This window comes from Harpia harpyja, chromosome 1 (assembly GCF_026419915.1).
Source record: "Harpia harpyja isolate bHarHar1 chromosome 1, bHarHar1 primary haplotype, whole genome shotgun sequence".
NCBI lineage: Eukaryota > Metazoa > Chordata > Aves > Accipitriformes > Accipitridae > Harpia > Harpia harpyja.
The window spans coordinates 41,308,822-41,335,222 of NC_068940.1; the positions used below are offsets into that span (position 1 = coordinate 41,308,822).

Sequence of the window (26,401 nt, forward strand, 5' to 3'; positions counted from 1 at the left end):
TAGTGTTCAGCTGCAGACGCAATGCTGAAAGGGCAACAGCAGGGTTTTGCTATTTTCTGCAAGTCCCTGTAGACCGGGACCAATGTCATTGATAATGAGTGGCAGTTGTGCCACCGACTCTGGCAGAAATAGAGTTAAGCCCTATTTGAATGGCCTTCTTGGTTTTCCACACAAAATCTATCACCTGGACTTCACCTTCGGCTAGAGCCCTGTGCTATCCCAACAGGCACATGGGACACACTTTCCAAAACCATCTAAATGACAAAGTCCCATTTTTGGAAGTTATTTAGATAGAGACGGTAACAGTTTCTAAAGGGATTTGTGAAAGCACCTCAATTTTATTTTACATTGGTGATGATGAAGGTGCTTTTGAACCTTACATAAAATACCTATTTGTACTTTTGCATAGCTTTAGACATCTTTAAAAAGAGGAATCGAAGTCACTTCTAAAATTGCACTAACAAATCTGGCCCTTTGGCACTTCCTGAAATGTTACCCAGCATGCAACCTTTGAAACCATCCAAGCTATGTTTTAATGCTTTTAATCTGTACCTCACCTTACAAGTGCTATTAATATTCATTATAGATTAAGGCCAAAATGAAGATAACAAAGAGTTCTTTACAGTTTCTTTTGAGTTAAAACTGGGTTTTGCAGCACAGTGCAAATGAAAGACAAGAAAAGTTTCTTTGGACAGTAGCCCTAAAAACCAGTTACTGAGGTATATATATATTTATATATATTAAAAAGACCTTTTTATTAGTATATAGGTGAAAAAATGCACAGAGTTGGTAGCATGATAAAAGAACTACAAAGGGGACTCACAGCATGGTTTATTTTTAATTGAGATGAAAAATGAAAAATATAAAAATTTAGAAGCAACCTTGAAAGCGAAACATTTTCTGCAAATTGACCGGGTGAAATGAATATTAGATAATATGTATTCACAGAAGTAAAGATCCCCGAGACAAAACATGAAAGATAAGTGCCAGATTTCAGTGAAAATAATGAGAATGTTAACAGGAAGAAGCTGCTTGGGCTGCGTTTACGGGAGCTTTGGAAATCATGCAGAAATAACCAACCTGCAAACTTTTACCTGCAATATTCATATCTTCAAATAACACCATGTCCCCAGTACTTTGAGAGTAGTTGGGGTTAGAGATGCAGCTGGGCTCTCTCTACTGGTTATGATGGCCTTATGCCAATTTATACCAGCTAAGGATCTGTTACGAACATAATCATGTTTTGTCCTCAAATGTTCTCTCAAAGATCAATTATCATTTTAATCTTGTAACACTGAAGCTGCTGTAGGTACCTGACCAGAATAATCACTGAACCATACTGGTGCTGTTAGCCACAACCTGCCCTTAGCTCATGGACCAGACGTCCACAAAAGGATGTGGCAGAAAGATGTTATTTACTGGGACTTCTGTACTCCTAACTTCATTTTTAAAATAAATTCCCTTTCTGTCTCCCTACTGATTGTAAAAAATAAACAAATAAAGAGATTTGGTGGCTGGTTCGCAGAAAATCAAGTCTTTCAGCTGCACATTAGAACCAATGTTTTCTTGTCTTGCATTAATGCTGTCCATGCTTTATGATCTGCCGCTGAGACCGAGTAAAAGGAGCAGAGGAAAAGAATCCCTTTTTTTTGTATTCCAAATACTGCTTTAATAAGACTGAAAGTCTCTCTGTTTCTCTCCTTATAGCCCTACAGCAAATAAATGGAGGTGTCAGCCCAACACCCTTGTAGGTTTAAACTGAATGGAAGTGTCCTTTTGAAAAGCTTGTTCTGTCTGACAGTCCTGAATGTGCTCCTATTGCAGTTCCTTTGAACACCCATCTTTTCTGTGTTGGTGCTCTGCTGACACGGCTTTTCGTTGAGTTAAAGATTAACAGAATGCTACAGAATGACAGGACTTTGTGATAACTTAATTGCATGAAACATAGTTGTTCCTATGCAAATTGGAGTATAATTGGACACTGAGAAATTACTCTCCCTATATAAAGATGGCAAAGTGGATTTTGGACACACATGGGGAATAATAATCTATTACCTTTTATTATACTTGAAAAACATAGTTCATAGTTTTTATGATGAGTGTTAGACATGCATTTAATGCCATGAAAGTATTTGATTATGTACATTAAATACAAAGTCTGAAAGCTCTAAAGTCTCCTTCGTTTTAAGTGTATTTTAACTGCTGACATTGGAATTAACATAACAATGTGGGAGCTCTGCAATACATTCTTAAATTGTGAACCGTAAGGGACATACCTTTCAAAGGTCCCAGGGCATTTACCAGCCAGAGAGAACCCTGCAGAAACTCTTAAATGAGAAAACACCAAAGAAGCTCCCTGAAACTGTTTCTTTGCTACAATTAGGTTTGGGTAAGGGTAAGTACGGGATTATAGCATCATCTAATCAAATATCATAAACTAGATAGAAAAATGATATCATAATCACAAAAGGGAACCATTCCAGGGCAATTGCTGCAACCTAGAGTAAAGGTCTGTGTGCTAAAGAGCAAACAAAAAAGCAAGGTTAAAAACGAAAGTGATGTGTGGCGACCATAGAATCCGTGATACTGTTTACCGAACTACTTAAGACTTTACCTTTAACAATAGCAAGGGATCGTAAACCAAAGTATGTGAGCTAAGCCCTGTCTCGTGTCGAAAGAGCGCAATTACAGCACATCACATCCTTCTCCCCCAGTGTTTCGCTGCAGAGGCTCAACACTTTAGGAATGCTAAAGCACAACGGAATGGAAATGGTATTGGAACAGAAAGAGCCTCCCAAAATGAACAGTACGCAGCCCGTTGTGTTGGCATGATTGATACTGGAGCATGTAGGTGTAATGAAACTGATGCTGTCTCTTCTGCACCTGTGATTTATTGAGTACAAATTTAAGATGAGAAAAGGCCCCATACCAGGAGCTGCATCTTCCCCCTCAAAGAGGGTATGGTCATCCATCACCAGCCATTGCAAAAGGCCCAATAGTGAGCGGCTCATCAGATGAGCCAATAGTCTCTTTGTTGGGATTCCTAACAAGTGTTGGATCAGCAAAAGTCTATTTAGGCTGGTGGACCTTTCAGGACCAATTTGTAGTGGGTCACTGATTCTGCTAGTGTATTATCTTCTTTACTACTAGTACCAGTTGGGCAAGCAGCAAAGATTAATGATTTTAGCTGCTGACTGTTTGTGGCAATCTACTGCTTCTGGACCAAAGATTAAGATTTTTTTGTGCTTTACTAGAAAGGACACACCTTTTATCTGGGACCCGTTTTTATTTGCTGAGTTCTGTACAAATAATAAAAAAAAAAATAATGGGCACCTCAGCTGCCTTTTTAATGGCAATAAAAAGGATTTTTGCTGGTGCATAGCACAACAGAAGAGAGTTTTGCAAGGGAATAATAAAACTCAAAGCTGAGAGTAAGTTTCATTCTCATTGGGCTAGAGAATATGGCACAGCACAGCTCTTTTTCCCATCCCTCAATACACAGTGCTGGGGAAATGCAAAGATCTCCCTCCTCCTCTTTAAAGGAAGAGGAAGGAGGGAAATGGGGCTCTCTACAGCAAGAGCTCATTTTCCAGGTTGATCTTTCATTATTTTTCATTATTTAGCAGAAATCCCCATTATAATAGACTTAGCCATGGTGCAAAATAACTCAAGACCCATCCCAGCAGCCTGAATCTGTGCTGGGTCCCCTTGGCTTCTGGGGAGCTCCCGGGATGCCGAGTGGCTTTGGTTACTTTGGAAGCCAGTTTCTCCGTAAGAGAATTCAGAAATGACAATGCTGTGACTATATCGTCGGGGCAGAACAACATGGGAACACTGACTGACAATTCCAAGAAAGCAAACAAGGGAGGGGAGAGATTTTGGTTAAACATGTCTTTTCAGAGATATTAGCTGTCTCTCATTAGCCTTGCTAGCAAACTCTGAGATCTGTTCCCAGGCTCAAGGGGGTGGTATAGCAGGACACTGGGCACTTCTAGAGAAATGCCACTGACTCCTTATAAAAACATGAGACCTTGTAGTGCTCAGCTCCTTGGGCCAAGAAGAAAGGGACAAACTGCTGCTGAAGAATTTGGAAGTGGAAATACAATGACAACGAAGTGATTCTGCTGTTGGAAAGAAGAAGGGGCAAAAACAGGATAAAAGAACCCCAAACGGTAGCCCTGGTCCAAGTTTTCATTATGGGTATTATTTGCCTGTACCAGTGTGATGTAGTAGAAACTTCCCAGCAGCTGAGAAGAAGGTTGCAGCTCTGTCATAGGCAAAGGTCAGGCCAGCAGAAAGATACAAGCATCCAGCAGTGAGAAAACAGTACAGAAACTAGCACAATTCCTGCAAAGGACTTGGCAGGAATTAATCTTTGCAAAGGGCTTCAAGTGTAGATGAGCCAGGGCTTGTGGGTGAGCTCAGGGAAGTCCTGTGCGCTCCTGCAGCTTTCTCAGCCCCTGTGAAGTTAAAGACATTGCACAGCAGCGTTTCCAAAGGAAAGCCCAGGATTTTCCCTTAATTGAAAAATAGGACAAAGCATGCGAGTGTGTGAAAAATGCACTCATCAAGGATCTAATTTTTAAAGGGAAGAATTCTATAAATGATCTAATAAAAAAGTGATCTAATTGTTTCCACAACCGCTTCCGAAATTACCAGGGCCTTTTCTCCTCGCTTGTCATTGTTCATGGAATCATAAATCACAACCCGGGAGATCACTCAGCTCTTGACAATTTGCAACCATACTACCAGGTCTCATATTCAGCCGGGCCGTGATCACTGACAAACTGTTACTTAAGCAGTTGACAGGTTCAAAATAGCACAAACTACAAGGATACCATCAAGTAAAGAGCTTTTAATTCATTTTTTTTCACATGCTTATCTTCTACTCTTGTTGTGAGCACTGTCAGAAAACATGGGTACTCCACTGTAGGTATTGCAAAATCACATTGTGAAATCTAACATGAATATGAATTTTCCTCTGTCCTATTTCTTGAAATATTGATGCAATTTCATAAGGCAGGTAAAGGTCTCTCATTCTGAAGGACATTTATTCAAAAAAGTCTTCCGTCTGTTACACGGAGGATATTTTCTTACTTCAATTGCTGAAATAGGCTTTCGTTAAAAATGAAAAGCACAGGAAGCTGAAATTTTAGGAAAACAATTGACCTTCCAGAAAAACAAACAGAATCATATTGCATCTCACACCTTCTTATTTTTTGCTGGCCATCTCTCTGGATTTGTCCTTGGCAGCATTTGGATGCTGGCAGCCTGCATGGCTCCCTGGGAGCGAGGTGCTGGAGCCAGGGCTCCTCTGGTTGCAAACCAAAGGGAAAGCCACCCATCTCGTTTAGCTGCCTGAGCAGTGCGGTGGCATAGCAAAGCAAACAGCGTTACTGACAACAAAGACAGGGTGATGACATATATATTTTAAATCCCAGCTAGCCAAACAACAGTAGGTGTTTCTCAAATTTGATCCTCCGGTTGACAAACACCCTTCTGTCTTTTGTTCCCCCAACAAAATTGAGCTTGCCCATTTTGCAGCTATATTTCTTTCCCTGGTCAGGCTTGCAGATGTGTTTTGACATTGCTCGGTGAACCTGGGCCATATTTTAGACACAAAGCTATGGAAACTGGGGTGCATCTGGCACTGTGAAACACCACACTGGGATCTCTCTTCTTCCCTCATACCAATGGCAGCAAATGTCCTTCCTAAACCACTTCACAAATAATCCAACAATTTATAAATTTCAAATTCATTCCTCCAGGCACTTTTTTGGATTTGATGCCATTAAACAAAAAAATTGATACTAGGTATTAAGCTGAACTCATAATGTCTGGCAAAACCCCTTGTCAGTCCTTTTTGGGATGGTCATCCCATGTGCTGCAGCTTCTTTCTTTGAGAAAGCTCTCCCATACCCAGGGAAAGTAATAAAACCAGTTTTTTCAATGAATCATCAGAAGGTGACCTAACCTTTGCTCAGAAGAAGCAAGCACCTGACAGAAAGTTGGGGCCAGGGAATCAACTTTCCTGACCCATGCAAGAGATACCAAGAAAGGAATTTAATAACTGAGCATTGGCAAGGGGAGAGCCAGTGCTGTGGTGAACTTCAAAAGCAGCTGTATTGGAAATGAAATGGGGCATTACCTGTGGCGGGAGTAAAAGTTGTACAAATTACATCATAGTGGGAAGAGTGCTGAAAAAGAAAAAAAAAAAGAGCTTGTAGTAATCTCATGGTGTTATGGTTTTGGGTTTCTTTGGGGTTTTTTATCCTCTAAACACTGCCACCCTGGGAGAATGCAGCCCTTTTAGGTGTCCTTTATTTGATTTTGGCCTGGTTTCATGAGCAGAGGGCACTGGTGGGCAGCGTGCTAGGTAGGGGTCAAGCACTGAGCTTGAAATTTTCCTAAACATTGGCTGGAGAGCACAGCCAAGGCAACTCCTCACGGCCAGGAAGGGGGAGGATATGCTTATGGGAGAGCTACATGCTGCAGGGCACTTCCCTGTGCCCTCCCAGCTAAGGTACAGGAGATCAAAATGTTACTTGCACTTGCAGGGAAACCTGTTCAAAGTCAAGTCCTCCTGCTTAGTGCAGGTTTTGCAAAAAAAATACCCCAAATGCAGAGACGCTTTGCAGACAGGGCAGAACAGTAACAACTGGAGACTTTTCTTCCTTTTCACTCTAAGTAAGTAGAGCGTTACTGCCTCCAAGTTCAGATTTGGATACGTTTTTTTCCCCTACTGAATTCAAAGGCAAAGTGCACAGCTGGCCTAGGCTCCAGTCTTCTGTATACAAAATTGACTTGCCTTAAAGGAGGATCAGATCTCTGCTGATGATGCTCAATAGCTAGAGCAAAACAAAAGGGCAGCTGGTCAGAAATTCCTTGGTGAAACACCGCTAGACACCAAGCAAAGCCAAGCAGCAGAGCGCTCTGGTGTCTTTGCGTGGAGACTTGGTGGAGCGCTTAGGGCAACACATCATGAAGCACTGTGTCATTGTTATACCTAAATAGAGAGTGAGCCCCTGTGTAAGGGGAGTCCAGGACAAAGACTGAATGCACACAAAAGCATCAGCTCCAAAGAGCTGCTTTCAGAATTGCCTTCCTGCAAAGGAATTAAATACTGCAGGACAACTAGCAGTCCTGCATATTCACGTTCATTTAGATATTTATGTGATTGTACAGTAATATCCAAGCTCTTCCGCTGGAGATTTTTAGCCAGTTAAGGAGGCACAAAAAGCGCAAGTGACATGACCAAGGCCACAGAGGAAATTAGTGGCAGAGCAAAAAACCCTGATTGTTCTTCCCCACACCCCCAATTCCATTAGTTGCTCAAACTTCTGGAGGATTGTGCTTATAGAAACCAGCAGGAGTTTCAGTGGTTTAAAGGTCAGGCCCAAGCACAGCAAAACCCTGGGGCAAAAATGTGTTTCTCCTCTCCCTTCCCTCCAGCAATTGTATATTCCAACACTCTCAGTGGAGGAGGTTAGTCCTTCACTGGAGTCCCTTGAATAAAGAGAAGCTTCTGGGAGCACACTGAGCAAATGGGTTATTTTGAAAGGACAAGTCAGCTCTATAATTTGCCTTCACAATGTGTTCTGCACTCTAATTACAAATGCAAACACAGTAATTGAGAACAGCATCATAAAACTCCTAAGGAAGCCATAAGTGATATAATACATGGACATGTTTACCATTTGGTGCAGCAGGATGCCTCTGTGATGTTTTCCCCATGTTTAAACAGGGTGGAGATTTGCTTTTCTTTCAGAAAGTTAATTCCATGACAGCAGTTCTCCCCTCAGCCTCCCTGCTCCTGAGCCTGGGTCAATTAAAATACAGCTTTTGGAAAACATTTCCTATCTTTTCTCAAGTCAGAAAAAAATCTTTTTCTTTCAAAAGATAAAAAATGGTTAATTAAAGCTATTCTAAAGGGAAGAAAAACAGAAAGGTCTTAGTGTGTTCTTCACCTGTGATGTCCCACTCTTGCCTGCAACAGCAAATAACTCAGCAGGGTGAAATGTAGAAAGGACTGAGGCGGCTGTACTGCTGCTCCCCCATCTAAACTGTCCTTGGGGAGACTTCAGCCCCTCCAGTGGTTTACAGGAGAGAGGCTCTCCAGACAGCTTTCCTCCAGGTACCCGCTGCCTGTATAATGCAGGCAAGCGGTGCCTCTTGATGCTCTCCACCCATTGAATGAACTCTGCCATGTGCTGGGGTGTGGAGAAGACTTCAAAGCTCCAGTTTTTCCCAGTAGAAGAAGGGTGAGTAGCTTAGGCCGATGAATGGTAAATGAAGTCAGGCAAGCTGCTTGCAGGCTGGCTGAGAGTTTTTCTGCATGGATGGACAGCAGGAAGGTCTGCAGCATCCTGCACATGGTGCAGTCCCACATTCCTGTCTTCACCCACTTTGTCCCTTTTTGCCCTTCTATCCCTCCTCCTCTGTCACCTCTCGGGTCACCCTCCCCATGTGAAACTGGGGTCCTGCTCCAACAAAGACTTCAAATCAAGGTAAAGTCTACGGGCCTCAAAAGTCTTCCCAGACACAACACAGAGAACAGAAGAAAAGTGGAAAAATAAATGTAATATCAGCCTTGTCCCCTGGAAAGGACCTTTGGGATGCTGGGTGGTAGGGAGGAGCGGACAGGAGGGATGCTCGGCACTTCAGGGAGTACCGCAGGAGGAACAGTGGGACTGACCCATTTGCAGAGGAGCCAGGTAGTGGCACGGACAAATAAACCGGGAGAGGATTAGGGCTGAGTGTGCACCAATAGGGTACAAGCTCACCTAAGCTTAACAGCTGCTAAATAACATGACAAATCATGTGATTCAAACCAGAACGGTTCAACCTCCCTTTCGAGATCAATGAAGACGTGTGTCCTATCTGCAGCTCACTCTGGCTCACACACGCGCACACCCCGTCTCTTTAGATTTGCTGAAAGCTGCTATGGCCTGATTTTCAGAGGTGCTGAGTGCCTGCAACTCATCATGACAGGCTATACATCAAATCCATCACCTCTTGGGAAACTTGATTACCCTAGTGGAAACCCTCATTTCAAGCGTTTAACTGGTTCCTACTGGTTTCAGCCGGCCAGCTAGGTTTTGGAATGGATCACTTGGTTTGGGCTGTACTAATCCTTCAGGAGAAATAAATCCAAGTCCATGAAGACCAATGTAGGAATCTACTGAAATGTCTAGAAAGGTATCACTTAAAAGGAAAAAAAAATCTATTTTTAAAACATTGAACCAATAAAAATAACTCACACTTGGCTGGTTAGAGCTGTTCATCAGGTGACTTGCTGCTGAACAGATGTCTCCAGCTGGGAATTCTTGGATGAAATTCTCTAGCTTCTCCTTTTTTTATAAACTAGTTATTAAAGATGTACATTAGAGGTTTGAAACGTGTTAATTCAAGCCAGAAAAACAAAACAAAACAGAAACCACACATACATTGCCAAAAGAGAGGTTGCTGAGGTGTAATCACAGCTTTAAGGGGTGAAGCTCTTTATCTGGATGTTTGAAGGATGAAAACACAGTTATTAAAAAACCTGCAAATACAGAGTTAAGGCTGAACATAAACAGGGCACTCTCACTGAACGCATGGAGAATCTTAGAGAAGGCCATCCAGGAGACTCTAATCTGTTTTTTCACAATGCTCAGAAAATGTACAAAGTGGTAGTTAATTGGTATATGGAGATTAGTTCACCACAATTAGAGAATTGTTTTTCCCCTAAATTTTCAGCCACAGTGGGTATTTTTATATATATATATATATATATATAAAAAAAAACCTAATTAATACCTGTATTACTGTTTAGCCAAAGACTCTGGCTAGAAGAGGGATAACTGAATCTGATGTAGCATGGGTATACACTGATGGCTTCAGGAGCTGTTTCTTTTCTACCTTAGAGGGTATATGCTGGAAATTTTGGTGTGCATTTTGTCTCCACTAACGTATGAGGAATTGATCCCAGCAGAGAAAAACAAGCAGAAGTGATCTCCCTTGGTATAGCAAATCCAATGTGTGCCATAGGATTGCCATTAAAATAGACACAGAAATGAAGCAACCTTCCCTGACCACCTTTCATTCTCACAGCAGCCTGCGCCCACCTCGCACCGTCCCTCTCCTTGCTGCATTTTTCTGCGAGCCCTCTCTGCAGCCAAGGAGATGCGATCACTATTTACGGGATCTCAGAATGACCCATACAGCAACCGGCCAATTTGGCTGGGGAACATTTAGCTTGGGAAACACTGGTTGAGAATTTGTAGCACCACTGTGCTGCCAGCTCTCCTGCACAAATTAATTTAACCATTCTGCAGAGAAGCTCTGGAAGCAAAGAAATAGTTACAGAGAAACTGCAGCTTGCCCCAGGAACAGCAATCAGCTTCATGAACCCTCCCCATGTCCTGGCCGAGTCATGTTAGATCTGCTCCCCTCGGACCCTCCATAGGATCCTTGTAGTGGCCAGCGATGGGAAACATCTCCAGCTTTTCTAGGCCCTGGAGGTCTTGTGAGATTTGAGCTGGGAGGTATTCACAACGCACAGCAATACACAGACACACATGCTAAAATGCAGTTTTATTTCCCAAAGAGAAAATGGCAAGTTGCACTATAAGCCAATATTTTGTTTGGGCAAATGGAGCATAATTTACACTCCGAGACTGATTTTAAAAGAATCTGATCTGGGGCTATTCAAGGCTGTGGATCTGTTTATATGTAAAAGAAACGAAGATCGGGAGCCTTTTTCTTTCCCCTGTCTGGGTAACAGCTGAATAAGTGTTCCTCAGGCTAACGAGAGCGAACAAAAGCATTTCCCCAGAATTATTCCCTTTCTTTGTCTCTCTTCCCTTCTCATGTTTAGGACTTAAAAATGTTTGGGGAGGAAGGTGGAGGCTTGCAGAAGCCACCTTCTTTCCAGTTTGGCTCATCTTTATCTCTCAGAAATGCAGAGAAGGACTTTAATTTCACTGAATAACAGCTTTCTACTAAATACTTCCTCACTTTTCTTCTACACCTGGATCTATATGGAGGGGCTAGCGTAGAAATAGGTGAATAAGATTCACCTAAGAATCCTTAGGTGAATAGAGAGCTTCATTCCCAAAGCGCACAATAAACCTGATCCTTCCTTTTCTGATCGAGAGCACAGAAGCTGCAAATCTGACCAGTACATCAAAAAGGAGCTTGAAAAATACTTTGAGCAAAAAATGCTAACGGTGCATCCTTCTCCTGTAACTGCACTGATATTAAATCAGGAAACAGTACAGAACAACCACAAACACATATATACAGGGGCTGTCAAAACAGAAACAAAACAAAATCCCTAATGGGGACTAAAGGTGCAAAGAGCAAAAAGAAGAATATACAGTATAGGCTTTATGATTATATTTAAATCCTTATGCAGCAAATGCTGGAAAGGGAATTCCAAAAATTTTCTATATATAAGCAGGTTTTTTGATCCAGGACTTTGTGCAATGAAAAGGAATTACAAATCAGTCTGAATGAAAGGGTACGGGTGCCAGTGGGTGTCGGAGCATGACTGTGGACGCCTGGGCTGTAACGACAGCCCCCTGATCCTGCAAAGGGCCAAGGGACATGCTCAGCTCTGCTGCGAGTAGCCTTCCTGGTGCCGCGGCTGTTGAACCTAGAGCGATACTGGTCTTTCTGAAAAGAGGCTTGCATGGTCCTGGGTTTCCTCAAGCACAGCTGAGGCCAAATCTTCCTTCCCTCCTTCTTGACCATCTAAAGATCTGATCATCAGGAAAGTCTCCCACTGAGTCCCTTGGAAAAACAGGCAACAGACTGTGGCCAGAAAGGAATGCTGACCTTTTCTGGAAGATCTCCTGGCTGCTTCTGACTTTGTGACATTGGGCATAGGTCCAGGATACTTTCCCTGTCCCCCTGACATCTCCCTTTTCTATATCCCTTCCAAGGAAACTAAAAACCGTGGAAAGGTGACTTTTCCCACCCAGACATCTGTGCAGTACCTCTGTATTCATAAGAGAAGCAGATAAGGAGAGAAATTTTTTCTAGTAAGATACGGTCCAAGTTGAAACACCTTTGAATGACACGAAATGCCATTGCAAGATAGGACTGCAGTAATTATAGTTCTTCAGCTTCTACTGGCTACTTCAGTCCCAAAAGGCGACTTCTGATCACTCAGAAAGGTTTTGGTGCTGCTTATTAGCTAAATGCTCCTAGAGGGGCTCAGATAATGAATTCAACATGCCATGGTTCAAGTGGGAAGCAGAACTCAGCCAAGCATAGGAGGAAAGCTGATCCTAGCAGGGCTCGAACAGGGGATTTTGTGCTTCCAGATCAGGTATTTCTGCTAGAAACAATTTTTACCATGGTGGAAAGGGGAATAACAAGAGCGTGTATTAGAGAGGGGGCTATGATGAGACTGCAGAGTTTGGAAATGATCAGAAAGAGACAAATTCTCTTGAAAATAAGTTTGGATCAGCTCATTCATGGTATGATGGGGCTAAGGCTGGAAGAAGTAACTAGAAGGAGAATGTTTTGCTCTCTGCTTACCTCCCTGCCCAACACACCCTCGTGGGACGTTATAGAAGAGGGGGAAATGTTGCCATTTCGTCTCGGACACCCCCTTCCCGTCCCCAGGGTGCAGCGAGACCCCGAGCAAACTGCAGAGGGTGCCACCGAAGAGTTGTACTTCTTTCTCTGAACAAAAAGGCAGGAGGAAAGGCACCGCAGCACCCCACCCCCCCCAGCCCTTTCAGCCCCCCTCCCCGGACCTCTCATCCGTGCAACCCTGTGCCCGGCGCTGCCGGCCCGGGCTAACCCCCAGCAGCGGGGGACACTGGGGGGGCCACTGCCCCCTCAAAAGAAAAAAAAGAAAAAAAAAGAAAAAAAATCCCCGCTTCCCGGGTCCTGCATCCACCCAACCTCGCAGGGACGCGGAGCCTCGCCTGGGCATCACCCCCAACGTGCGCTGGCGCGGTGCCCCGCGACCCGCTCCGCGCTCTCAGCCCCCCGGGATTTCCAACCCCCCCTTCCCTCCAGGAGCTGTCGCACCCCCCCCAGCTCCCCCCGGTCCGCACCCGCCCCCTCCAAAGCCGCGCTGCCGGCAGCCGCGTTCAGCGCTGGTTGGGGAGGGGGACGGCGGAGGGGGGTCGGGGACGGGCCCCGCTCCGGGGGGAGCCGCGACGGGCAGGGGACACCTCCCTGCGCCGGGGACCCGCTCCGCACCACCACCCACCCGCCCGCTGCCGACACAGGCGAGGGCACGGGTTTAACTAAACGTGGTGCGGTCAAATCAAGCCCCGAAATTACGCCGTCCCGTAGAGCAATACCCGTCCGGCTGCACTTATTCTGCAGGACACCCCCCCCCTCCGGCGACCGAGCAAACCCCAAATCCGCTGCCCGCACATACTGATCCCGATCCCCCCCCCCCCCCCCCCCCCAAGCAGCGATTTAATGCTGGACACTGCGAAGACTAGGGGAAGAAAAATACCCCCACAAAACCTACCCTTCTGAAGTGTTGCTCCACTCCCTTCTCACAGATCCACCTGTGAAAACGTGTCTAAAGTTAGTACTGGGTTTTGCCCCGCTCTTAACTGGTTCAGGCTAAAATCTGAAGAGATCCCAGTTAACCCAGGAGGGTACAATAGCTTATTTTATACCGCAAAGCTGCTGTGTAGACTTTGTTCAAAGAATGTTGCACGCTTTACTTTGACAATCCCCGCAGAAAAGAGAGAGAGGAAACAAAGACTTATGATTACCATTAGTAATTTAATCCTAAATTCGTGGGCCATTCCCATCAGCCCGAACAAGCAAACATCAACACTTTTCTTTCTCATGCACATGTATCTGCGATAGATGATTAACCAGGTCCCTCGCTGCTTACAGAGGGGAAAAAAATCCTGACAAACAGCACGGCGTCTGCTTGCAGTTTGGGAAATTAAAAATCAAGCGAGGGGAGGTAAGAATTAGGAAAGTGATGCCCTTTTCCTCCATCAGTGCCGGCTGCCAAGCACGGGTGATTTCGGCTTGGGTGTTTGTTAACAAAACTCCCATTTCAGACAACATATCCCACTAATGTTATGGGGTAAAAAACCTAGTTCTGGGGAAAAAGTAGCAGTCGGCTACCAAAAACGAGGAGCGCTTCTCAAGAGAACCAGTAGCGTGGAAAATACATATGTAACAGTCTTCTTTTTATCAGTTACCTAGACCTGCTGTTTCTAAGATTTGGGAATTGGGATGCCACCGTAATACGGTTCCCTTTCTAAATGTCACCCCCCACCACCCCGCCCGGCATCAGGCAGAAGCCCTACCAAACCAAACAGCTATAGGTAACTATATGCTCCAGTTTTAAGGGCGAGCTTTCAAATTTTAGTGGCTCAAGGACCCTCACTGCCCTGCCCTGGGCGGACACGCCGGATCGAGCTGATCTGAAATGTCACTATCATTTTCTTTGAACTCTTGCCGAATTTGGCCGGGAGTTTGCGAAAGGGAGGGGGGAGACGAGGGAGAGCGGGAAGAAGTCATTCTTTACTCGAAACTAACCTTCAAAAAACGGATCTCAAAAAATAGAAAAAAAAAATTAAAGCCGCTCGATTAGCAGCTTTCGGGTGTAGGGAAAAGGTCGCACTTAAACAAAAATTTCTCGGAAGGCTTGGAGGGGAGGCGAGCTGTGCCCCGGAGCTGCGATGCCGGGCAGGTGGGTGCCTCTTCTCCCCCCCGCCCCCAACGGCGGTACTTTTCCTCCGCGGGCGCAGAGGGAACGGGAAAATCCTTTCGGCAGCCGCCGGGGCCGCCGCTTTGCCCCGCGGTGGCGTTTAGGGTGCGTAGGGCCGGGGTGCGCGGAGCTCCCCCTGCGCGCAGCACCGCGGCCGCCCGACTCGGCGGCTTGTCCCCGCGGAAGGGAAATTCCTCGTGGGCTGCCTCGCTGGGCTGCTTAGCCCAGGAATCCTCTGCTTCTGCTCCAGCAACATTATTTCTTCCCCAAACCTTATTAAAAAAAGAAATAGATGGGACGGAGGAACATCCCCCCCCTAACATATAAATCCCAGCGAGAATAACCTTTGGTGGCTGAATTAAAAGCTCTACAATAAACAAAATTGGCCTTTAACGGGGGATTCGGGGCACAAAGCGATTCTTAGTTTAGCCAGCCGCGTAACGTCGCAAGTTTTGTGGGATGTATTTTGTAGTGGGGAGCGAGGGATGGAAGAGCAAAGAAACTGACCCAGAAAGTGCCCCGAAATTTTATGACGATGAGGATGGGCGCGCAAAACCGATCTGTAATTCGCAGTTTAAAAGATTAAGAAAGGGACAGAGTGTATATGGACAGGGAGATAATCAGATCAATGCTTCCTCCGCCTTTCAGTAGCTCCACCTTGTGAATATACCTCAGTAATTATGAGAGGAAAAAGTATTAGCCATCTAATGGCACATTTTGCAGGGCTGCATCCTAGCTTCCCAAGCGCTCGCCGGGGTCCCCTTTCCCTCACTGGCAACGATAACGTTTGACGTGCAGGTGAAAATAAAGCTCTCCCCAGGCAGCTTCCAGGACCTCATAAATAATAACTACAGCGGACCCGCACGGGAGGCCCTCGGCTCCCCCCAAGCCCCCAGGGAGGCAGCAGTTGCCGGACGGGGACCACCGAGCTCCTGTCCCGATCTGCTCTGCCAGGGTGGCCGGGTCCCCCTGCCCGGCCCCTGCCTCTCCGCGGAGGGGAACCGCGCACCGCGAAGCCCTCCGCCTCTCTGCCTCGGGGCCGCTCGATAACAGCGAAAAGAAGGCGATTTCCCAAATCTGGCACTGATGGGGAAACCAGCAGCGCCGTGCCCGTGCAGTGCCCGGAGCCTCCGGCACCACCGGGGCTGCGTTGCCCACGGGGGACGCAGGGCGCGGGGAGCGGGTTGTTCCATGCGTGTCCTCCCCCATACGCGTTTAGAGTGGGGCAACCTGCGGAGGGATGTCTGCGTGCTCCCGGGAGCGCAGCCCCGCTTCAGCCGGGATCGGGGTGCGGAGGGAATCACTCGCTCACCCCCCCGGGACCACAACGCGTGGGGAGCACCGGAGCTGGCCCCTCTCGGGCACTATTCACCGGGAGTTATGTGCCGTCCAAATGTCGCGGGGAAAAACTCAAACGAGGCATTGCCGCACGAAATTAAACCCCGGAGCGCCTGTACTGCGAAGGGGGATTTCATCCAACTCCCCTTCCCCGGTTTCCACTCCATCCCTTCAACCTGCTGCCGAAAGGACCCCTAGAATTTTTTTTTTTTGGGGGGGGGGGGCGGACTTTGCGCGACTTTTGCCTCCTCCGTTCTCTGCGCGGCCGCGGCTGGCTCCGCGGAAATGTGGAGGAGCGGGACAAGCGGGGCCGGGCTGGTGGCATCGCCCCGGGTATGGCGCTCGGGTCCGGCAGGGAGGGACCGACGCCGGCGGGACGGGACGGGATGTCTCCGCTTGGGGACATTCGCAGTGTTGTCCCAGCTCCAGAAAGGCAGTTCCCTCCTAATTATTTTCTGAAAAGCAGATCTTGAACTTTTTTTGTTCTTTTAGCTAAATAAAATGGGGGGGGGGGGGGTATGGGAGATGCTGAGGTGCAGGGGGCGGAGGCGCAGCTCCGGAGCGGCGGGGCCGGGCCGGACCCGCGGCAGCCCCGCTCTCGCTCCTGCTCCCGCTCCGGCTCCCGCTGCCGCTCCCGCTCGGCTCCGCTCCCGCCCGCCCGTCCCCCTTTTTTTCCCGGGTGTTTTTTCCCCGTGAAAAGTAGCTGTTATTCTCCAAACGGACACTTGGGGTCGCACTTTCTGTCTGTTTGAGCGTAAAAACAGTGTAAAAAGAAGTCCTAATCTCCCTTAATCGTTACAAAATGTTCAAAAAAAAAAATTCCTGTTACCGGACCAAAAAAAAAAAAGAAACTAAAAAACCTTACAAGCCGAGTACTCCTTTGCATGCAGTCACTCACTCAGGGAACAGCAGAGGAAAGCAAACACGGTCCCCTCAGAACTGAAATGTAATTATATTTTCTCCCTTCTCTCCCTAATATTTGCAATTGTCTGTGTCAATGCCTTTGCTTTACTTTAGGGAGAGATTTGCTCCCTGTAACCGGGAGGATTTCCCCGGTTGTATAAGGAGAGCTGACAGCCTTGCCGAGCCGGTGCTTCCCTCACTCCCGGGTCGCAGCGCATCCCCCTCGGCACCACCCCGCAGCCCCAGCGCTCGCTCCCCGGCCGGACCCGGTGCGCGTTCGTGGCCGTTTTTTTTCTCGGTACCTTTCGCACCGGGGACGCTTACATAAAGTTGGAAGGGGCGATGCGTGTGCGTGGGATGGGGGGAAGCTGACCGCCTTGAAATTTGCTACGGGACGGCAGCGGGCAAAAAGGGACTTTGTTATATTTAGAACAAAGGGACGGGCAGGATGTCCCCGAGCCCTCCTCCTTTGTGGATTGCAGAGGCCGAAAAGGAGGAGCGGGGGGGGGGGGGGCGGCGGTTGGAAATAAGTAAATAAATAAATAAAAGAGGAGGCGACGGTGCGGGAGGGGGGAGCAAGCGGGGAGCGCCCGGAGCAGCGGGGCTGGGAGCGGCGGCCGCTCAGCTGGCGCTGCGGAGCTGTCACGGCGCGGCCCGCCCCCGCCCCCGCCCCCGTCCCCGCCGCCGCCGCCGCCGCCGCCCGGCCCCGCCGCCCCCGCCGCCCGCCCGGGCCCGGCCCCGCCGCCGCGCTGCCATTGGCGCGGCCGCCGCCGGCCCCGGCCCCCGCCGCGCTCTCGGCGGGCACGGCCGTATAAGAAGCCAAGGGGGGCTGCGCTGCGAATCACAGCTGCACAACGAGCGCTGGAGGCGGCAGCTACAGCCGAGACCTGGGTTTTTCTCGTCCCCCCTCTCCTCCTTTTTTTTTTTTTTTTTTTTTCCTCCTCCTTCCCCTCCTTCCTCCCCCTCTTCCCTCCCCTTCCCCTGCGCTGCCAGCGCCGGCGAAAACTCCCGTGCAAAGCCCAGCCACCGCCGCCAAATAGCCAGTGCGCTCCCCCGGCCGCCTGCTCGGACTGGAAAGTTGCGGCAGGCTCCGGTGCTCTGCTACCGCGGGGAGAAGGCTCCGGACTTACAAAACGCAGACGGGGGCACGGGCTAGACGTTTTGCACCGTTGTTCTTCTTCCTGCACAGACCCGAAGGCAGCATCTTTGTTTTGTTTTGCTTTTGCCCTTCCTGCTCCTGCTCCTTTCTCCTTGCGACCGGGTGTCTAAGTGCCAGGAGCTGCTGCAGCCTGCGGTGCGTTGCAAACGCCGATATAAAAAGACAGGAGACATCCAGGCGGCCCCGGGTGCCGGCTCGTCCTTGGCTTTGTTGCTTCGGACTGAAGAAGCCCCAGAAGCCGGGAGAAGGAGGCGGCGGTGGAGGGGGAGCAGAGGAAAGGAAGCGAGAAAGCAAAGCCAAAGTTGATTGGGAATAAGGGAGCGCGGCCAGCCCTCTGCCAGGCTGCGCGCTGGAGTGAGGTCTCCAGCCCCCTCCGCCGGGAGAGGTGCCTGCAAGACAGCGATGGCCGGAGAGCTCAGCATCGGAGCCGAGCTGCCCACTAGCCCCCTGGCCATGGAGTACGTCAACGACTTCGACCTGATGAAGTTCGACGTGAAGAAGGAGCCCCTGGGCAGGAACGACCGCTCGGGCAGGCACTGCACCCGCCTGCAGCCCGCCGGCTCCGTCTCCTCCACCCCCATCAGCACCCCCTGCAGCTCCGTGCCCTCCTCGCCCAGCTTCAGCCCCACCGAGCAGAAGACCCACTTGGAGGACCTGTACTGGATGGCCAACAGCTACCAGCAGATGAACCCCGAGGCACTGAACCTCACCCCAGAGGACGCCGTCGAAGCCCTCATTGGGTCCCACCAGGTGTCCCAGCAGCTGCAAGGCTTCGAGAGCTTCCGGGCCCACCACCACCACCATCACCACCATCACCAACACCACCACCAGTACCCCGCAGTCACTCACGAAGACCTGGCCGGCAGCGGGCACCCTCACCACCACCACCATCATCACCACCAGGCCTCTCCCACTCCCTCCACCTCCTCCAGCTCCTCCCAGCAGCTCCAGAACTCGCACCAGCAGCATCCCCCCTCCAGCAGCGTGGAGGACCGGTTCTCGGATGACCAGCTGGTCTCCATGTCCGTGAGGGAGCTCAACAGGCACCTCCGAGGCTTCACCAAAGACGAGGTGATCCGCCTCAAGCAGAAGAGGAGGACCTTGAAGAACAGGGGCTATGCCCAGTCCTGCAGGTATAAACGTGTCCAGCAGAAGCACCACCTGGAGAACGAAAAGACCCAGCTCATTCAGCAGGTGGAACAGCTCAAGCAAGAAGTGACCCGGCTCGCCAGAGAGAGAGATGCCTACAAGCTCAAGTGTGAGAAACTTGCCAGCAATGGCTTCAGAGAGGCCGGCTCCACCAGTGACAACCCATCTTCCCCCGAGTTCTTCATGTGAGTGCTTAACAAAAATAATTAAAAAGCAAACAAACCCCCCCCACCCCCCAAACCTGACCCCCGTCACCTTCCCCCCCCGCTCCCATCCTCCTCTGACATCTCCATCTGTCTGCTTGACTAGAGAGAAAGAAGGAGAGAAAAATAGAGACTTGATTTTTTTGCAGCATCCAGTCTTCTAGAGTAGCTGTGGGAAAAGTAGGCTGGGGGTGGGGACGGGAGAGGTAAAGTGCAACTTTTCGACTTTCGTTTGCGCGTTAGAGAGGGACAGAGGCAGAGGCAAAGGAGAGAAGGACAAGTGGAGCGTTTTATAGATCGCTTGCTTGCAGAACGAGATGGACTTTAAGAGAATAATAATAAAAAAGGACAATGAACAAGCCATCTATAACATACTGCCTGCTTGGAAAAAGAGAGGACATATACAGCACCATCTCATGCACAATTTACCTGGTTGGAAAAGAGAATAACTAAAAAGGACAATATATGCAAACTCTTCATATATTGCCTGCTTTGAGAAATAAGTCACAGGACTCAGATGGAACATTCAATCTAAGAAAGGAAAGAAAGAAAGAATGAAAGAAAGAAAAAAAAACTCATCAGTTTTATTGCCTGCTTGATTATATAGAAAAATACGAAAATCTGCATTAAAAATATTAATCCTGCATGCTGGACATGTATGGTAATAATTTCTATTTTGTACCATTTTCTTGTTTAACTATAGCATGTTGATCATTGATCATAGATTTCTGTTGTTGTTTTGTTTCATCGATAAGAAAAGCATCACAAGTTATCAAACTTTTTACTGCTTGTGCAGTTTTGTTCGTTGGTTTTGCTCTCTTATTTTCTTTTATGGTTGTTAGCTTGTAAATATCTGCTACTTCAAACCGCACAGGAGAAAAAAACACAAAAACAAAATAACATTTCAGCAGGCTGGTTATACGGTTTGTTTGGTATTAAAGAGATAAGTAAGAAAAAAAAAGTTATGGGCATTTTGCATTAGAGAAAAAAACAACTTTGTATATCTGGTGCACTTTTAAGTTGTATTTTTTTTTTTTTAGTTTTCATTTTGGTTTTTGTTTGTTGGGGCAGAAGCAAAAACGCCTGAATGGCATTGACAAACCTAAACTTAACAGGGAAAAACTCTCATCGGTCACTAGAGCCTACTCCATGCCTTAAAGTGGCAGCGAAGCTCTTTCCTTCAGGACAATTCCCAGCCTGGAGTGGTTAGGCTTGGCCATATAGTTTCCCTTCTGATTGTACACTCAGGAAGCGAAGGACGGACGAGATACCAGTTCCTTTTAAGAAACAACTGCCCCTTGATTTTCGGTAAATAAAGGAAAAAAAAAAAAAAAGCCTCCTCGTTACGAGGGCTCCGTGTCGCCACTGAAGTTAGGTTTCTCAGTGGCAGCAGCGGATGAGTGGGCTGGAAAAGCATGTAAAACTAAAACTTTTTTTTAAGACAACATACTGCAACTTTTAAGTGTATTCTTTTGCAATGATTTGTAATCTGCTTCTCTGCTTCCCTATGCAGCGAGTGACAGTTTTAGCCAAAATTTATTTGCAGTTGTATAGTAGTAGTAGTTTGGAGTCTTATGGGTGTTTTTATTACTTTTTTTTTTTTTCCTCCTGCAGGTCAGTAAAAGGATTTACGTTGCACTGACAAAAATACCAAAATGAAAACTTATTTTTTAGTTTCCTTTTAGGATAGCTGGCACTGCTGGCCGGATGCATTTTAAGTTTGTATTAGTTTATAAATTAACAGTAATAACAAGATTGTAATGAACAGCATGGTGCTTGCAGTTTTAAATATTGTGGATATTAGTCATGCATCAGAAAACGATCTTTGGTTTTTACTGATTCAACTGTGTTGAAATCAAAACATTGCAGCAGCGGAAAAAAAATTGTTTTTATTTCATGTAAAGTTCTGAAGGGATCAATTTCAAATCCTGCTTATGATATGAAAAATATTAAAAAACCTGGTCTATTGTAGTTTTATTCAGACTGGTTTCTGTTTTTGGTTATTAAAATTGTTTCCTATTTTGCTTATTAAAATCATTGAAATGGCATTTCTTGGAGGGACCTGCTTCTCTGACGTCTCGTGTTCCGAAAAAAAAAAAAAAAAAAAAGACAGGAAAACTTTTGGATCCTTATCTACCCTCCCACTGCTGTCCAGCCAAGCTCATCTCCTGACTCCCAGCGCTGGGGTTTGCACGGGGGGTTGCGAAGCTGCTTTGCCCACTCGGGAACGCTGCTGCACGCAGGGTAGGAGCGCTCAGCCTTGCACCCTCTTCCACTTTGCCCAGATCTCGCCCGTGGCAGGGGGTGAGCATCTCCCCCCACCCCGATCCCAACCCCTCCGCTCCCCGCCGTGCGGCCGCCCGCCGGCAGCAGCGGAGCGGCGGGAGCCCCACGCCGGGCCCGGCCGCAGCCCGGCGGGGAGCGGGAGCCTCCGGCCTGAGCCACCCCCGGGCTGTGAGAGGGGAAACGCTAAGTGCAGGCACTTTTTTTTTTTTTTTTCATTAGAAGAGAGGACTTGGACAAGTCTGTCCTTTCCCCCGGCTCCATTGGGATCCGGGCTGGCCATTCACTTTCCTCCTCTCCATCTGCACATTTTATTTATACCGGCTTTTTTTTTTTTTTTTTTTTTCCAACGGGCAGTTTAGAAGACTCTTTAGAGGCGTGTGGAGAAGGGGACAGATCTCCCCCCCGCCACCCCCCAGGGCTCAGCACCTCGCAGCCCCACCATCCATCAGCTGCTTTGAAGGCAGATAATCGCGCAGCTCCCTAAATTGCAGCCGGAGGAGGTTAGAAATCGCCCCCGCTCCTCGCCTGGGTGCGGGAAAGAGAGCCCCACAGCCGGGTCGCAGCGTGTCTGCGCGCTGCTGCTCTCAAAGTGTGAAAACCGTGTTGAACTTTAAATCTCTCTCAAAAACAAAATCCAAGGCACCACACAACCAAAGATAATAGCCTCTCTCTGCCTTGCTTCTCTTCCCAACAGCAGCGAGCTGTCTTTGCAGGGACGACATAAGGCTCGTTTGGACAGCAAACCGGTTAAGGACGGGGTGTGGGGGTGTGTGTGTGGGGGGAAGCAAATACAGTGACTTAAAAACAAAATCCCCTCTTAAATCTCAGCCGCATCCCTGCCTTGTCAGAGCCAGCTGGGCCAGCCGCTGGGCTGGGGAGCTGGGAAGGGGCTGCGGCCCGTCCCAGCCCCCCGGCTGCATAAGTCAGGCCCGGAGGACAAGCTCGTACCCTGCTGCCCTGAGAAGGGGGGACAGGAGTTTGCAGAGGAAAAGGATGAGAGAGCCTGGCTTTCCCTGTATAGTCTCCCCCCTTGCCAGTAAATGCTATGGCTGCAGAAAGCCTGAGAGGAATATTGTTTGTGGGAACTGCCACCGCATATTAATGTCCCCTCATGCATGCATTGAATAAATCACTAGGGCTAATTGAACAACAACAACAACAAAAAAATAGGAAAAACAGGCCTTAGAAAAGCTCTCCAGATTCCCACCGTAGAACTGTGTCAGCGGCGGGGCAGACCCGCTGCACGGCGAGGGCGGCTGCAGCGGCCGGTGCCTTTGCAGCGCCCGGTCCTATTCCTGAGGTTTAATTTAGCCCATTTAAAAGAAAAGATAAATGCAACCGAGCACCACCACGGGCGATGGCTCGGGCTGGTGGGACTGGGACCCGCCGGCGCTGGGAGGGACGAGGCCGGCTGAGCCCGGCCCGGCGGGACGCTGCGGAGCGGGACTGCAGGGCTGCCCTCCCGGCCGGGGGTCGGGCTGCTTTCCCCTGACCGGCTCCGGAGGGGACTCCGACATACCGAGGGGGGCGAACACCCACCCGCACTTGTGCTCGGCCCGGCCTGCGGCTGAGCAGGGCTCTGCCCCGGCGGCGGCACCGGGGACAGGCAGCCCGGCGGGTGTCGGGGCGGGCAGGGCCTGCCTGCACCCCCCCCCCCCGCTGCCGCTCCCCCCCGCTTCCCGCCCCCCGGGGGGAGCCCCATCAGCGAAGGGTGACCCCCTCCCGGCTTCGCTCGCGTATTGCCATCCCCGCGTATCGACTTTGATCCCTCGCCGTTCATCACTGATACATAAAGGGTGTTGACACAGGAGTCGGGGGCACGATGGGGAGAGCGGTTTCTCGAAGCGAAAGGGAAAAGGAGAACCCCCCTTTTTCCTCCCCGGGCCGGCCTGCCCGCGGGGTGCTCCCCGGGAGCGGGGGGCTGTGCGGGTCAGCTCGGGGCCGCTCTCCCGGGGCTCCCTACTTTCCACCCGTAGCGCTGCGGAGAAGTTGCGTGTCAACTGCGGGGGAGAAAGCATCTTCCTTCCCCAAACCCCTCTTCTTGCGTGCGCGTCCTCTGCCCGTCCTTTCAGCCACTTGTCCCCACGCATAGCCCGGCCGGGGGCTGGGGGCCCGCTCCGCGCCCGGGAGGTGCAGCAGCCCCGGGCAGCCTGTACTCCCCCGGGGCTCGGAGGAGGCCGGGAGGCTGCAACTGCTGCCTCGCAGTGCCCACGAACGACGCGGCTCGGAGGGGCCGAGCGCTGACCACCTCCCGCTCCGGAAACCGCCCAGGCGATCAGTCAATCGCCCTTGAGGCTCTCCGGAGCGAAGATGCTGCTAACAGCCTCCAAAAAAGCACCGGCGTAGCCAGGGAGCGGTCCCCACCCCGGTCCGCTCCCTGCAGCCTCGGGGAGGATGGGGTGGGGGTGCCAACAAGACGGGACAGGGACCGGGACCGTGCACCCCCGGCCAGAGCAGGGGGTCAGGGGCTCCGGGGTGTGCTGGGAGCAGAAGCATCGCGGGCTTTGCAGCCAGAAATGCGCCGCTCGGAGCCCCCCGAGAGCAGCACGGCGGGGGCGGGCTGGCTGCCCTGCACACCCCGGGCGTGGGGAGTGGCGAGGAAGAGCCCAGGGTTTGCACCGCTAAATTTGACTGCCGGACGACGGTTCGTCTACGTGATCTCGTGTAGTGCAGGAGGACGAGTCCCTTCAGTGAAAATAATATTATTTTGTTTGATCTCGTAGTTTTGCAAGAGCTATTGCTAACAGCTGGAGCGAGATCTGCCCCCCCCCCCCCCGGGGCAGAGGTGACGGCCGGCTACGGCTGCTCCCAGAACTAAACGAGACGCTCAGACAGGAAACACTATTGGCAACACCCCCTCCCCCGTTTACTGACACAAAACTTACAGACTATCTCTGCCAACCGTTTAATAGACTCTTTTCAGGATTCCCTTCCCTCCTCCCCTCCAGGAGAGTGTATAAAACTGATTGTCTTTAATTCTAAACCAGAGAAATCTAAGACTAAAAAGACTTTTCGAACTAAAGATAGAAACACCATTCTAAGACTTTCCAGAGATGCTGAGCGCTGCTGCCGGCCGGCGGATGAGTTGCTCCGTACTGGGGTGGGCAGGTGAGATGTGTTATGAGGATGAGCCAGGGCTTGCGAGATAACTGTTCCCAGCTGGTTTAGGGCTTAGTTTTTACCTTTTTTTTCTTTTTCCCCTTTCGGGCTGGCACAGCGCCCGCCCGGCTCTAGCAGCCTGGTTGGTGTGGGTGATTGACAGACCAAGGTCAGGGAAGCTCTTGGGGGCTGTGGGTGTCGGGTTTCGCGGAGGACGGATAAAACATCTCCAGCGCTCGGGAGAGCCCCTTCTGGCTCCGCGGCCGCACAGCCCGGTGCGCAGGCTCCGCGGGGCCGTGCCCCGGGGCTGGGGCAGGGGAGCCCGCCGGATTCCGCCGGGCGCGGAGCTGCGGAGCGGCCCTGCCAGGCGCCCAGCGCAGTCCAGCTCCGCGCCTCCCGCCTGCCAGCATCCTTCCCTGCCGCTGCTTCGGCTCCCGGGGGTGTCCCTCTTTTCTTTTTTAAATTTTAAATTTTGATCCCCTCCTCACAGGATTGAAGGGGTACTTCCCCACTATCGAGGGGGAAAGAGTTATTTTGGTCCTTATCTGGACAAGTTTCAGTTACAGTTTCTTTTTTTCTTTTTTCTTTTTTTTTTTTTTAAATCACTATGTTTCACTCCATTAAGGTTACAGTAAACCTGAAGTTACGTGCGCACACACATACACACGCACTCTAAATAGCTTATTGCATAATCCTGCGTAGCGTGTTCAGTAATGTAGCATGCAGCGGTCTGATAGGATCCCACACTGGACTTTTGTTTTATGCAAGAAGGAGAACAAGGGCGGGGGGGAAGCTTTCAAGTGCTGCCTGTTCTTTATTTTTAAATGGTGACTTTCAGTAGTGAATTCTGAACACAGCATGAGGTGCTGCAAAACGTTTTCTTGCTATTGCATCCAGGACAGGGAAGAGACAATTTATATTTGTGAGCTGGTCCTGTGCATCGTGGTGTGTGGAAGTGTTAGAAAATGGGTTGTGGTGTACTTGGGATCTTAGGTACTGCAAATTCTTTGCCTTAAACAGAATTGCTCCAAAGGGAGCTTATTGTATTTACAGGTTTGTCACAATATGGTTAGAATAAACACTGCAGTAAAGAGGAAAAAAAAAATTCCACATAAAGAAAACGACATGTTTTCCTGTCCCACAGAGGCTGCTATTAGGTTTTAGAGATAGTTGTCCTCTGCCATGTTTTATTTCCCCTTTTAAAGTTTCACTGTTTGTCTTAAGGCACAGATTCAAAACACTGCATTTCCACTTTATACATGTGTTCTCTTAAAAGATTTGTTTAGATAAGGAAACCAATGCTAAGTGTTCTCACTTGAAAGAAATTAAATATATAGAATGATAAGCTGCTGCTAAAATATATAAAAAACACTTAAATTAATAATAAGAACTTGTTCTGAGGCAAAATTCAATTTTACTTCCTATTATGCAATCTTTGCATGTAAAGTTGCTTTAATGCAAAATAGCAGCTCATCAAAAATTCTGTTTTATTGGTATCAAAAATTTATGATATCCTGAGGCATGAGGGGCAGAGAGCAAGGTAGGAAAGCTGTGTCCTTTTACCAAGTTTAG

The 26,401-nt window shown here is 48.9% G+C and overlaps 1 protein-coding gene across 1 annotated transcript; it reads left to right on the forward strand.

Moving 5' to 3' along the window:
- Window positions 1-17,769: 17,769 nt before the first annotated feature.
- Window positions 17,770-21,421, forward strand: MAFB (MAF bZIP transcription factor B). Its single transcript, XM_052789486.1, has one exon. The coding sequence runs from the start codon at window positions 18,495-18,497 to the stop codon at window positions 19,428-19,430; it is 936 nt and encodes a 311-aa protein (XP_052645446.1). The 5' UTR covers window positions 17,770-18,494; the 3' UTR covers window positions 19,431-21,421.
- Window positions 21,422-26,401: the final 4,980 nt, after the last annotated feature.

What these genes read in the sequence shown, in the direction of transcription:
- MAFB (XM_052789486.1), top strand. Translation starts at nt 18,495, where the DNA reads ATGGCCGGAGAGCTCAGCATCGGAGCCGAGCTGCCCACTAGCCCCCTG.